Genomic DNA, 14668 nt, shown 5'->3' on the forward strand with positions numbered 1-14668 from the left:
AGTCTTTGGTTTTCTTCTTAAGGAGAAGTTTTCTTCTTAAGAATCACTTCTTAAGGAGCGATTCCTCAAAAGCAGTTCAACTTCCACTTCAAGAAAAAACAAGCATAGGCAGTCAGGTTGAGTTATTCAGAGTCATCTCTGAAGCAATGCCACACTGCCTTCAGTCAGAATGAGAGATTGCCTGCATGAATGAATAGCATAAAGGAGTACTGGGGGACTAGGGGGGTAGACAATAAAGATGGCAGTTGCGACATCAAAGCCCTGAGCCACCTTGAATATTTTGAGACACATTTCACCTGTAGTGTATCAGTCAAAGCTCAGGAGAAAGAGAGATATGGAGCTGCTGCAGTTCTCTGTAATGGTCAAATGTTCTGATGCCCTGAGGAAACACCTTAATAATAGTCACTAAATAGACCAGGATAATGCTGGTGGGGGATGCTTTTCTTCCACTGCTATAAAGAGAAAGAATGAGAAGAGAGAGCTCTTTTCATCAAGAAGGCCAGTCTTCTAGTTAACATAACCAAAACCACACGGCAGACTTCTCATTGTGCAAAGTACATCATTGTGATACCGTTCAGCCTTCAGGCCATCTAGACGCCACCACGTGCTCTCCGGGATCTTCGCTAGAAACTTGGCTACGGCTAAAATTGAATTTCCAAGTTTTTGTCCTTAAAGTAACTTCGGCTATGTTATTATTTTAAAAGGTTTTTTTTTTCTGCGAGCTGCCTGAAACTATAGAAAAGTCAAAAAGCACAGCTTCCTTATTCCTGTGTCATTATGTACTTTCTTCCAGTCCCTGAGGCAATAGAAAAATATTGCAACACACTTTGTGTGTTGTGTGCTGTGCTCGCTAGACCAAACCCTATCCTGCCTCAGTGACTAAGTCGATCATGGGTGTGTGGCTCTTATAGATGCAATAGGGCTCAACTTGAGGAAAGTGATGGGTGGGGCCTCCAAATATTATCTGCTGGCAGGAAAACTACAGCAGAAGGGATGACTACTCCATTTGTTGACTGAAAATAGAAGATTCCTTGTAATTATGAGCCATGGAGGGAATTTTAACTTCCATTCTACTAAGCAGAAATGCATTTCAACTGTTGAGACCCAACCTGGCAAGATCTGAAATGAAGAAGGCAAGGTAGAAGTACATAGGGGTAGCCCTATGTTTTTTTTCTATTTTAGCTCTTCCACTTGGTGAAAAATATGTTAACAAGGCTTTTGTAGCCCAATGGAATAAATAGAGGGTATGGATGAGGTCTGAATGCTACTGGAATATAGTTTCATTAGGATTCTGCTCCAGCTAGAATGGTGTTTCTCAACCTTGGCTGCTTGAAGAAGTGTGGACTTCTTCAAGCAACTAATTCTGCAACCAGCCTGGAAAAATTGAGAGTTTCCGCAATCCCAGAGAGGTGGAATGCATCATGTCATTTTGCAACCCATCACTAGGACCCATGCTTTAAACTTGGCAACTTGAAAGTGTTGGGTTTCAACTTCTACAATATGAAGCCAATATGGAGAAACACCAAACTAGACAATGATGCATTGATAGATCAGAAAAGGAGACTGGCCTGCTCATCTTTGCAGTGGGGACCTACTGCTGTTGGTGATCTCTGCCTTCCAACTAATTTCATGCATTCTCAAAAGCACTTCTGAACCATCCTAAAATGAGCACACCTTAATAGCAAAATCATCACAAAATCCAGATTTCATCTCACCTTTCCATAGTGACATTAATCTTTTTTTTTCTATTTCTCTATGATAATACTTACCAGGCTTACAAAGGTCACAACAGACACGATTGATTTCATATTGCCCTCTGGGACAGCCCTGGTTAGTGTGAACAGAACCACTGTGTAAGGATCTGGCAGCCGTTAAATCAAGAATCTGTAACGGAGAGGAAAACAAAGTATTATTGCATTGTGGCTTTTAGTCTTAGAGACTATTAGAGGTGATTAGTGCTGTGTTACTAATTGTACTCTGTGTCAACTTACCTCTAAAGTTATTTTGGAATTCCTTAGCAGAGACTAAGTCAAGAGCCTTGGTACTACAGTGGTTTAAAGCACCCTGTTATTAACACAGCTGCCTGCAATTTACTGCTGGTTCGAATCTCTCCAAGGCTTAAGGTTGACTCAGCCTTCCATCCTTTCTAAGGTAGGTTAAATGAGGACCCAGTTTGTGGGGGCAATAAGCTGACTTTGTATAAATATACAAAAGTATGAAGGCTATTGCTTAACGCACTGTAAGCCGCCCTGAGTCTCCGGAGAAGGGCGGCATATAAATCAAATTTAAAAAAAATAAAAAATAAAAAAACAGAAAAAACGAATGATGTGAGCAGATGATAAGAACACTGAAAGAAATAAGATCAGAGGTGGGTTTCAGCAGGTTCTGACCAGTTCTGGAGAACCGGTAGCAGAAATTTTGAGTAGTTCGGAGAACTGGTAAATACCACCTCTGACTGGCCCCGCCCCCATCTATTCTCTGCTTCCCAAGTCCCAGCTGATCGGGAGGAAATGGAGATTTTACAGTAACCTTCCCCTGGAGTGGGGAGGGAATGGAGATTTTACAGTATCCTTCCCCTGCCATGCCCAGCAAGCCATGCCCACCAAGCCATGCCATGCCCACCAAGCCATGCCCACAGAATTTGTAGTAAAAAAAATTTTTTTGAATTTTTTTTATTTTTAAACAAAATATAAAACATAAATCCATCATCCATTACAATTGCTATCAGTGTGTCGGTGGGTTACAAGTCTTTTTTGCTTCATCCCCATATTCAAAATTTACTAACTATCTAATTTCTCATATTATCAAACAAATAAATATCCTCATTTATTATTTATTTAAATATGGCTTTATTGCTTCATAAAAATTATTTTCAAATATTATATTTATAATGTTCATTTCATGTTTCATATTTCATTTCCATGTTTTATTATCTAGCCATTGATAAAATAAATCCCATATCTTATAATATTGTTTATCTCCTTGTTCTCTAATTTCAAATGTCAATTTAATCATTTCAGCACATTCCATGATTTTCTTAATAACTTCATCTTGCGTTGGTATTTTCTCATTTTTCCAGTTTTTAGCAAGGTAATAAAAATTTTTGAATCCCACCATTGAATAGGATGATGGCTACAATGGTTCTGGTGGCACTATTTCATTTATTTATTTCAATTTCCAGGCTGCTCACTTCCAAAATATCTCTGGGCACCTTCACAAGTTAAAAGACAATAACTATCCCAAGAACAGAAACATGCTTCAATACCATTTTCCAGGTTAAAGGGAACTACCAGAATATACAAGTATATAAAAGCTATGCTAATTTGTGGATTGGGGGGGGGGACTCTCAATTTCTGATGTAATTCTGAGAGCCCACCTCTTTTTGCTGTACAGAATAGACAGCTTGCAATTTCCTGTCTTCTGTGATAATAGCACCAGGGGTGGGGGGTGGGGGGAATCCAGCATTTGGCTGTGCCAATTCATGGTTTGGCCATCGATTTGCCATACATGTAGCACCCAAAAAGTGTCAAACTCAGGAAATCAGGAGTCCAGGCGGTTCAAATGGATATAGGTTTATTGTGTGTTAATGCTCTCTACAAAAGTCTGAACTACTAATGGTCAAAGCCAATTGGCAGTTGATAAAAGTCAGGGGATTTCAAGCTGGGCTGGACTTAGATCTCTTTGCACGAGGGATTCGAGGCTCATGATGCATTTGACCCCTCCCTCAGATCCAGCTTGGTCATCTCCTATATCAGCGCCCAAGGAACAGATAGGTTGGTAACTCCTGACATATGAGGATAGTCAGTCTCTAGGACAGGGATCAGCAACCTGCGGCTCTGGAGCCGCATGTGGCTCTTTCATCCCTCTGAAAGCTCCCTGTCGCTCAAAATATGAGTCACAACTGCCATTGTGGGATATTTGCCAGCACACAATTTATTGAGCTTTTCGACTTCCAGTATGCCAAGCATGGATAAACCCAAGAAAAGAAAAGTTTCAGAAGAAAACAGAATGTTTAATTCAACTACATATGCTAGTTTTGTGGCCACTCAGGAAATAGTCAGGTTTTGTGGCTCCTGGTGTTTTCTTTTGTTTGGGAAACAGGTCCAAATGGCTCTTTGAGTGTTTAAGGTTGCTGACCCTGGCTCTAGGATATTCTGAATGGCTCACTGTGGAGACCAATAATGAACCTTATAAACAAGGACCAGTTTTAGTTCTTAAGTAGTATGGCTGTGCATATCCTTATACAAAAAGTGCTTCAGCATATGCAGAGCACATATGAAGAATTGGTTTCTGAATCATTAAAGCAACTGCATCTTTCCCCAGGATGATGTGGCGGCTTCGGAAACGATCTCCAGCTACCTCCATGATTGCTCCAGGGGTGGAAATATAATGGAAATAGTTGTGCATTCAATATCAACCAGAAACAGTTTCCCAGTAGCAACAGCCTGGGGGAAAAAAAGATCTGGCTGTTTTAATTATTTGAAAAGAAATGTCAAACATTTCTTCCCAAGGGTTTGCACAATCCTCCTTCATAAATCCCATGTCTCTTGCCACCTGGTCTAGAAATACATGATTTAATTCTCCCATGCATTCTCCTTTCTGATCTTTGTATTTTAAATCCAGCAGTATTGGAGGTAGGTAAATGTACGCAACATATTCTGTCACAAATTCATCCCTCTGGGATGTCTGGTCCCAAATATGATTAAAGTATGAAGATAATGGCCATACCAGTGTGATGGAAGCAGGAGTGAGCTTCAAAAATTTTAGCAAGGGGTTCTCTGCCTGGTTGCTGGGTGGCCGTGGCCATGGTGGGTGTGGCCAAGTCAGCCTCCTGCATCACGGTGGAGTGTGTCTGTTTTTGCCCTCCCTGGGCTCCGGAGGCTTTTCTCAAACCTCCGGGAGGGTGAAAACAGCCTCCCCAGGCTCCAGAGGCCCTCTGGAGGCAAGAAACGGGTCCGTTTCTGGCTTTCCCAAACTTTTGGTAGGCCCATTTTTCACCCTCAGTGAGCCTCCGCATGTGCCCTGCACTTATCTTCATCCAAAATGGTCTGCGTGGAGACTCCTGGGAGGGGCGAGGTAGGGTGGCCAGGACCACCCAGGAATGGGATTTGGGGGTTCTCCGAACTGCACAGAATTTTAGCTAGAGGTTCTCCTGAACCCTTTGAACCCCTGGATGGAAGCTTAGTCATTTTTTTTTTCTATTCCTAGCACCATCATGGACACTATCAGTCAACAGGCCTAATACAGAATTCCCTTTTCTTTTATTCAATTAAACACGATTTCTTTTATTTTCTGATGTAAGGGGAAGTTAAGCTGAGAACTGTTCAGGTATAAGAGTTTTCCCTCCCACAGAATGTCAGGTAATTTGTTAGGATAGGGGTATGTTACCTCAAAGCATGGAGGAGTTGGGTAGATAGAAATGCATTTCTGAATACTACACTGCTCCTCTGAATAGAAACCTCCTTTTTCATTTAAAAAAAAAAAAAGAGCTTCCCTGGTGTGCTACTTTGTTTAACTGCAGGGACTTTTTCACATGAAAGTTTCACATTTGAAATTAGAATTGGTTGTCCAGAAACCGCTAAAATAAGATGAAGAATCTGAACCACTCAACTGAAAAAGATGCAGAGGTAACTTTCAACTTGAATTTAACAGCACATCATCAGAACTGGTATTGATCATTTTTTATACCTTTCCTATCTAATGACTTTTTTTTTTAAAGGAAATTAGCATGGTAAGTAATTATAAAGACCTTTGAAATTTTATAGCTTTGAATATTCTGTGCAGACAGAATGGGCAAGCACCTTAAACAGGAACCTACAATATTGTCCTGCTTCCGAAAGATATTTTCCCAGGATGCAGGATAATTTAAAAAGTTCCTGTTTATAAGAATGAACTTGAATGACCACTTAAATTATTGCAGTTGAAATATTCTGAGGTTTTAACTTCCCAGTCAATCGGAAATTGTCAAATGATTTTAGTTTGCGGTCCATTGAGGAAATAAAGGCATTCTTTTATATATTGCCTATATCTGACAGTGTGTCAATTTCTATTTCTACAATTCAAAGAGAAAATGCTTTCATACCTCTTTTTGAACTGAACTACATGCAGACTTTCTTTTCCACTTAAAAAATAGAATAGAATAAAATGCAACATGGTTTTTGTGTAAAGTTACTCCTCTTGTTAAAAGCAACAGACAGAATAATTTCAGCTACATAACAATAGGTCAAAGTCTCAAAGATGTTTTTTTTTTTTTTGTCCTTCAAAAAGCAACTGGACTGGGGTTGTTTGTTTGTTTTTTGGTTCCTTGAGAAAGAAAAAGAAAATGTTTCGTTTCTCATGTGAGAAGCTTCATTAGTTGTGATGGCGGAGGTGGGGTGGATGGAAGTATAGGTTTTATTGACAGTTGGGATTGAAATGGAAGGATTGCAACCCCCACTCCATTCAGTCAGAACCTGTCCTATATGTGGAGACTCTAGAAAGAGTTGAGAGAAGAGCAACAAAGATGATTAGGGAACTGGAGGCTAAAACATATGAAGAACGGCTGCAGGAACTGGGTACCTCTAGTTTAATGAAAAGAAGGACTAGGGGAGGCATGATAGCAATGTTCCAATATCTCAGGGGCTGCCACAGACAAGAGGGAGTGAAGCTATTCTCCAAAGCATTTGGAGCAATGGGTGGAAATAATCAAGGTGATAACCAACCTAGAACTAAGGAGAGATTTCCTGACAGTTAGAACAATTAATCAGTGGAACAACTTGCCTCCAGAAGTTGTGAATGCTTTTTAAGAAAGGTTTTAAGAACAGATTAGACAACCATTTGTTGAAAATGATACAGGGTTTCCTGCCTAGGCAGGGGGTTGGACTAGAAGGCCTCCAAGGTCCCTTCCAACTCTGTTAGTCTATTCTATTCTATCCTTCCAGCCCTCCACCATCCAGTCTCAACCTTCAGTACCTATCCTTCCACCACCACCCCTCCGCAATCAGAACTGATGAAGCTTCTTGAATGAGAAGCGAAACGTTTACTTCTTCTCCCTCAAGGAGAAAAACAGTCCGGTTGCCTTTTGAAGAAGTGGGGGAAAAGCACCTTTGAGACAACTGTGACCGGGATGTCTGAGAACCTCCACAGACAGACAGGTCAAAATGAGCAACTGAATTTCTGCTACCAAAAAATACCCCTTAGGTGAACCCTTTAAGGTAGAAAGCTCTACGTATGGATAAATACTTACAGGATAGATGATTAAGAAAAGCAGCAGCTGCAACATGTTTTCAGGCTAGCTCTTAAACTAAAGTGAAAGCAAAACAAGGAACTGTGTTACCAGAAAGAAATCTTTATTTTTATTGATGTAAAAGACTGAATAAGGAAACACCCTCTTTTTTTTCAGTGCTTCTAGGGGAGGGAAATTCCATCTGAAACAAATTACTGCTCAACATCAATGCAAACAAAGGAATTCACCCATGTACCTAGCAAAGAAAGAGGTTTCCAGTTTCCATAATTACAGTTAGTCCTCACACTTACAACAGTGTATTTAGTGACTGTTCAAAGTTACAATGGCACTGAAAAGAGTGCCTTATGACCGTTTTTTCACACTTATGACCACTGTAGCATCTTTATTTTATTTATTTATTTATTTATTTATTTATTTATTTATTTATTTATTTATTTATTTATTTACTTTGTATACCGGCCTTCTCCAACAGGACTCAGGGCGGTGAACAGCCACGGTAAAAACATAACATATAAAATTTAAAAGCAATTTAAAAAACATTAAATAATTTTGGCCATCAATTTAAAATAACCCAGTTAAAACCAATTATAAATTTAAAATCGCAAGGATGGGGTCAAGCCAGCCCGGCTAGATGAAATAGATGTGTTTTCAGGGCCTGACGAAAAGTCCGGAGGTCTGGTATCGTGCGTATCTCTGGGGGTAGGTTGTTCCAGAGGGCAGGTGCCGCCACAGAAAAGGCTCTCCCCCTGGGGGTCGCCAGCCGACATTGTCTGTCCGACGGCACCCTGAGGAGACCCTCTCTGTGCGAGCGAACTGGCCAGTGGGAGGCTATTGGCGGCAGAAGGCGGTCTCGTAGATACCCCGGCTCTAAGCCATGGAGCACTTTAAAGGTGGTCACCAAAACCTTGAAGCGCACCCGAAAGACCACAGGAAGCCAGTGCAGCTCGTGCAGGAGAGGTGTCACATGGGAGCACCCCGTCGCTCCCATAATCCCCCACGCAGCTGCATTCTGGACGCATTCTATTTATTTGTCAAATACATATAAGGTAACAGATATAAGTATAAACATGATTATGAATACAGGATAAGGATATAAATAAATGGGAACAGTAGGACAGGGACGGTAGGCATGTTGGTACGCTTATGCACGCCCTTACAGACCTCTTAGGAATGGGGTGAGGTCAACAGTAGACGGTCTAAGGTTAAAGTTATGGGGGTTTGGGGAAATAACCACAGTAATAATCCCCATGTAACAGTTCCCGTGGTCACATAATCAAAATTCAGATGCTTGACAACTAACTCATATTTATGATAGTTGCAGTGTCCCTGGGGCTCATGTGATTCCCTTTTGCAACCTTCTGACAAGCAAACTCAGTGGGGGGAAAGCCAGATTTGCTTAACAACCGCGTTACTCACTTAAGAACTGCAGTGATTCGCTTAACAATTCTGGCAAGAAAATGAGGCAAACATCGTAAAATGAGGCAAAATTCACTTTGAAATGTTTCCACTTAGCAACATAAATTTTGGGCTCAATTGTGGGAGTAAGTGGAGAACTACCTGTAATATATTGTAGAAGGCATAAGAAGGACAAGAGAAAAAGGTGCCACTAAGGCAATACTCAAGATGACAAGACTTTGAACTTATTCCAAGAAAGAAGATTTATTTAATAAAAATTTTATTCCCCCTCCCCTCACTCTCAGTGATTCCGGGCGGCTTACAAAAAAATTGAATAAAGGGATCAGACAGACCCCTCCCTAATTCACACGCAAATAAGCACATTCAGATTTGCAAGATTCTGTTATTACACTTGTTGCAATAAACATAGTCCTGACCTATATGACACTGGTTTCCTTTAGACCAGGGGTCTGCAACCTTAAACACTCAAAGAGCCATTTGGACTCCTTTCCCACAGAAAAGAAAACATCGGGAACCACAAAACCTTTCCCGTGCCTGACTATTTCTTGAGCGGCCACAAAACTAGCATATGTAGTTGAATTAAAAGTTTTCTTTTCTTCTGAAACTGTTCTTTTCTTGGATTTATCCATGATTGGCCTACCGGGGGGGTTGAAAAGCTCAATAAATCGCGTACCAGCGGGTGTCACATATTGGTGGTTGTGACGTATAGTTTGAGTGACAGGGAGCCGCAGCAGAGAGGTGAAAGAGCCACATGCGGCTCCAGAGCCACAGGTTGCTGACCTCTGCTTTAGACTAATCTACCTTATAAGAACTGATCAGTACAGGGGGTGGTTATAGCTTAGCAAGATTTAAGGGAAAAAAAATTGGAATAATGAACTCATCACCCAGAACACTGATGCTATATGGAAAGTTGGGTAAAACTGTTCACCTGTTGGCTGAGGAACTCTGAGAGTTGAAGTCCACAAGTCTTAAAGTTGCCAAGGTTGGAGACCCCAGATTTACAGTACAAATGCAAGAGAACAGAGATATTTTTACAGTTCCATATCATGCCACTAGAGGGCCATATACATCACTGCACAAAATGAATATGTAACAAAAAAAATATGGCCTTTTAAATTGAAGGGTTTGACAGAAAACCAGCAGATTTGGAGTCCGTTCTCCAAATTATTATTGACTTAATTTTGGCTTAGCAACTTTTGTGAACACAGCCCCAATGGTTATGGTTTCATGACTTAAAGCTAGATTTGGATCCAGTCTTAGTTGTTGTTAACAGAATTTGTCTTTTGGGGGACTTATTTATAATTGAAGGAGGGTAAGTTTTTCCAATTTTCACAGGAATAAGAGAGACTTGAGAGCCTCTATTCCAGTAAAAATATCTGAAGAATGGGATAAATATGAAATTCTACCACTGATGTGAAAAATCGTTTTCAATTTGTCATCGTTAGCATCCAATGGGCAGATATATTTTAAACATTCCATAGAAAGAGAGCCAGTTTGGTGGTGTGGTTAAGGTATCCAGCTGAAAACACAGAGCCCATGAGCTGTAGTCCTGCCTTGAGCACAAAGCCAGCTGGGTGACTTTGGCCCAGTCACTCTCTCCCAGCCCTGGGAAAAGGGCAACGGCAAACCACTCCTGAAAAATATTGCCAAGAAAACTGCAGGGACTAGTCTGGTCAGTTCCCAAGTGTCAAAAAACTGGCAGGCAGGCAGGCAGGCAGGCAGTGAAGGGAAGGAAGGAAAGAAGGAAAGGAAGGAAGGAAGAAAGGAAGGAAGGAAAAGAGAGCGAGAAAGAAACAGAGAAAGAGAGAGATGACAGAAAGAAAGAAAGAGAGACAGAGAGACAGAGAAAGAGAGAAAGAATGAATGAAAAGAAGAAAAAGAAAGGAAGGGAAGGGAAGGGAAGGGAAGGGAAGGGAAGGAAGGCGAGAGGGGGAGGGAAGAAAGAAGAAGGAAGGAAGGGAGAAGGAAGAAAGGAAAGAAAGAGAGAATGAAAGATAGATGATAGATTAGATAGGTAGATAGATAGATAGATAGATAGATAGATAGATAGATAGATAGATAGATAGATAGATAGTGGTGGCACCACTTCGGAAGAACTGGTTGTTAACTTTCTGAGCAGTTTGGTGAACTGGTTGTTGGAAGAAATCATTAGGATAGAGAACCGTTTGTTAAATTGTTTGGATCCCACCACTGGATAGATGATAGATAGATAGATAGATAGATAGATAGATAGATAGATAGATAGATAGATAGATAGATAGATAGATGATAGATAGATAAAAAACTGACACTGGCATGTTTCAGAAACTGATTATGACATAGAAATAATGCTATTAAATTAAATTAAATAATGCATATTTCCAGTTGGTTAAACTGAGACTAAGGTTATATGATCTAATCTAGATAATGCCAGGGAGGATGGACTTTAGTTCTTCTTACAAAACATACTTTTCCTTTGCTTCTGTCAGCAAAGAGATACAGCTTTTTGGCTCAAGCTGTGTCCCTCAAACAGGGTCAAAACTGTGACATATAGCTAAAGCTTCATTCTCTCTTTGTGGGTCTGTTGAGATTTACTTACTAGGACATTTTTGTCAGTTCACCAGGAAGTTCGTGCTGGATCACAAACAAGAATAATCTGAATCAGAAGAGGACATCTGATAAGACCCTGTTGAAGTTAAGAAGGGAAGCTGGCTCTGTCTTCTTCAAATGGATCTATTGCCTTCTCTCTGACTGAAAACATCTTTGGATGCATTTTAAGAAGAGTTTGAAAATGTATTTAATAAAACAGACTGATTGGTGGGATGGGTTGTGAGCAGATTCTGAGAATAACAGAAGGGCTCTCGAGCGCCAGGGAAATCAGAAAACCCAGGCAGTTCAAATAAGTATAAGGAATCTTCCATGTTTGCACTTGGGATCAGCATCAACTTTTTGTGCATGCCATAACTATTTCTCTACAACTGTAACTCTCAAAATGAGTAAGCTATAAGTCTTATGCTAATTATTAATAAATATATGCCTCAAAAACAACAACAACAAATAAGCATAAAGAATCTGAACTACTAACAGTCAAAGCAAATTGGCAGTAGATAAGAGTCAATGGAATTCAAGATGGTCTGGTCTTAGATCCCTTGTGGGTGCGAAGGGACTCCAGACTGATGATGCACTTGTCTTGACCCCTCCTTCCGACTCAGTCTGGTCATCTCCTACAAAGCTATATTGCGGTATCAAATTAGTAAAGTTAGGTGGTAGGTAGAGGTTCAGGATTTTATAGTTATATAAATGTTATTTTTTATTGAGATTGTAAACGGCATATCTTTAATTTATTGGCTTTTTTAAAAAACGGTATTCAGTTTTTATTTGCTGGGTTTTTATTGCATTGAGGCTGTATTGTAAGTCAACATTTTTGTTTTAAACGCTGTAATATTGATAAGAAAGAAAGGCCAAGAACTCTTCCTTACGGCTGTGTCTTTCCTGATGCCAAGCTCTGTTCTGCCTCAGTGACAGGGGTTGGCAAGTGACACTGTACTGACAGTTTTAATTTGACCTAAGGACAGTCATTGAAGTTCCTTTCCCCTCCCACCCAGTTTCACCTGCCAGTGAGAAAAACTATTAATCATTCTCCTTAATGTATGGTTAGATGTGATTGGGTGATTGTGATTGGGGGTTGGTTTTCTTTCAAACTGACAGGGTAGAATAGAATAGAATAGAATAGAATAGAATAGAATAGAATAGAATAGAATAGAGTAGAGTAGAGTAGAGTAGAGCAGAGCAGAGCAGAGCAGAGTAGAGTAGAGTAGAGTAGAGCAGAGCAGAGCAGAGCAGAGCAGAACAGAACAGAACAGAACAGAACAGAACAGAACAGAATAGAATAGAATAGAATAGAACAGAACAGAGAATGAGTAGAGTAGAGTAGAACAGAACACTCTTCTTCTCCATGTCCCCAATAGATGAATCGGGGTATTTCTGAACACGAACTTAATATTTTCTGGGAGAGTCCAATTTCAAAAACACTGGTCAGGGTTCATGGAGGTGCCACCCATTGAACCAGGTGTTTGATTTCTCTTGAAACCCAGGTATTCAGCAATAGAAAGCAAAGAAGCCTAATTTCAGCTGCTTAGAATGGTGCCAGGGCTCAGCGGTTAAAGATGCTGAACTTGTCAGCTGGAAAGGTGAAGAGCCTGAGTTCAGGACCCGAGCGCCATGTGTCAAGCTCCCATTCTTGTCCCGGCTCTTGTCCACCTGGCAGTTTGAAAGCATGCAAATGCAAGTAGATAAATAGGTACCACTTTGGTGGGAAGACATTCTGTACGTCTCAGCATATAGTCATACTGGGCACATGACTACAGAAACTTCTTCGGACAATGCTGTGGCTCCCTCGGTTAAGAAACAGAGATTGAGCACCAATCCCTAGAGTCGGACATAATTGGAAAGAGGCACTGGTGGGATCCTGCTGGTTTAACAACCGGTTTGGTGATTGTGCGTTTTGCACACGCATGCGTGCTGCATGCACGTGTGCAGTTTTAACAAAACTAACCTTCCACATTACTTATGGTGAGTAAGACAGCTGAGGCATGGCAATCTGCTCTGCCATGTGAATCAGCTGAAGGGATAAAGGTAAGTAAAGCACAGGGGCGGGCAGGCAGGCAGGCCCACCTGATCATTGGCAAACCGGTTTACCCAAACCGGTCTGAACCAGCTGAATCCCACCCCTGGAAAGAGGAAATCTTTACCTTTACAAGAATAGCCAATAAGAATTGGACAGAATCTTGGCCTGACCACAGCATCATTAGCATCTTCTATGAAAGGTTGCGGATTGTGTGCAAGAGAAGACTCTCATCAGGAGAGGAAGGAAAATAGTAGTTCAAAAGTGGAACAACTGGCATAACATTTAAGCTACCTTCCATAGAGGTGAGCATGAGGTGAAGGAAATGCCTTGAAGACAAGTTTTTTCAAAATGGTTTGTGATGCATATTTGTGTTGCCTTTAGAGGGATGTTAAGGACAAGCTGCTAATACTTGTTTTGTGGTGTGCATTTCCAAGAATCGGGCAGTTCTAGTGATCTCATTCCTCTCATTTCACATCCTGCTGACTTCAGCTTTCATGTAAACGGGGACAAATCTGTAGATGGAAGACTTGAAAAAAAAAACCTATAGCAGGGGCGTCAAACTCAAGGCCTGGGGCAGTGGTGGGTTGCTCCCTGTTCAGTCCGGTTCTATAGAACCGGTAGTTCTATAGCCCACCCACCACGACATCATCATGGGTGATCTACGCATGCACTAGGGGTGAAATCCAGCAGGTTCTGACAGGTTCTGGAGAACCGGTAGCGGAAATTTTGAGTAACTTGGAGCACCGGCAAATACCACCTCTGGCTAGCCCCAGAGTGGGGTGGGCATGGAGATTTTGCAATATCCTTCCCTTGCCACACCCACCAAGCCACACCACACCCACCAGGCCACGCCCACAGAACCGGTAGTAAAAAAAATTGGATTTCACCACTGGCATGCGCACAAGCTTCTGCGCATGTGCAGAAGTGCGCACACATGCACGGTCCCATTGGAAACCAGTAGTAAAGGTAAGTAGAACCCACCCCTGGCCTGGGGGCTGAATCCGGCCTGCTGGGTGCTTAGATCTGGCCCGCAGGGCCGCTCTGGAAACAGCGAAGGACAGTCCCTTGGTGCCTCTGCCAGCAAAAACGGAGCTGCATTTTTGCTGGCAGAGGGTTGCAGGACTCTGTCCCAACTGAAAACAGGGCTCACAAGGGCTGTGCATGGCCCCCTTGAGCTCTGTTTTCACTGGCAGAGGGTTGCAGGAGGCTGTCACAGCTGAAAATGGAGCTTGGGAGCCCATTTTTGCTGGCAGAGCACTTGGGCGTCACCAGGTGCCCCCGACATGAGTGATGTCATGCTGTCCACGCCCAACCTGGCCCTCTGAGGTCAAACACAACCCCAATGGCCTAATTTTTTCCCCTTCTTTTAAATTTTTAAACTCAAATTTTAATTCGTTTTAAATTATTGGGAGTTTTAAATT

The 14668-nt window shown here is 41.5% G+C and overlaps 1 protein-coding gene across 2 annotated transcripts in view; it reads right to left on the reverse strand.

The window, feature by feature from the left end:
• The window catches only part of FAS (Fas cell surface death receptor), a 29130-nt gene extending 21837 nt beyond the window's left edge, over positions 1-7293 (reverse strand). For both annotated transcript variants that reach the window (XM_087871748.1, XM_087871747.1), the window contains exons 1-2: positions 7226-7293; positions 1770-1884 (exon numbers count right to left, since the gene is read on the reverse strand). In XM_087871748.1, the coding sequence (XP_087727874.1) occupies positions 1770-1884; positions 7226-7261 (151 nt within the window). In that variant the 5' untranslated portion in view covers positions 7262-7293. The remainder of the gene's footprint in view (positions 1-1769; positions 1885-7225) is intronic.
• Positions 7294-14668: the final 7375 nt, after the last annotated feature.

Source organism: Pantherophis guttatus, chromosome 6 (assembly GCF_059756535.1).
Source record: "Pantherophis guttatus breed Tessera chromosome 6, ASM5975653v1, whole genome shotgun sequence".
NCBI classification, from domain to species: Eukaryota; Metazoa; Chordata; class Lepidosauria; order Squamata; family Colubridae; genus Pantherophis; species Pantherophis guttatus.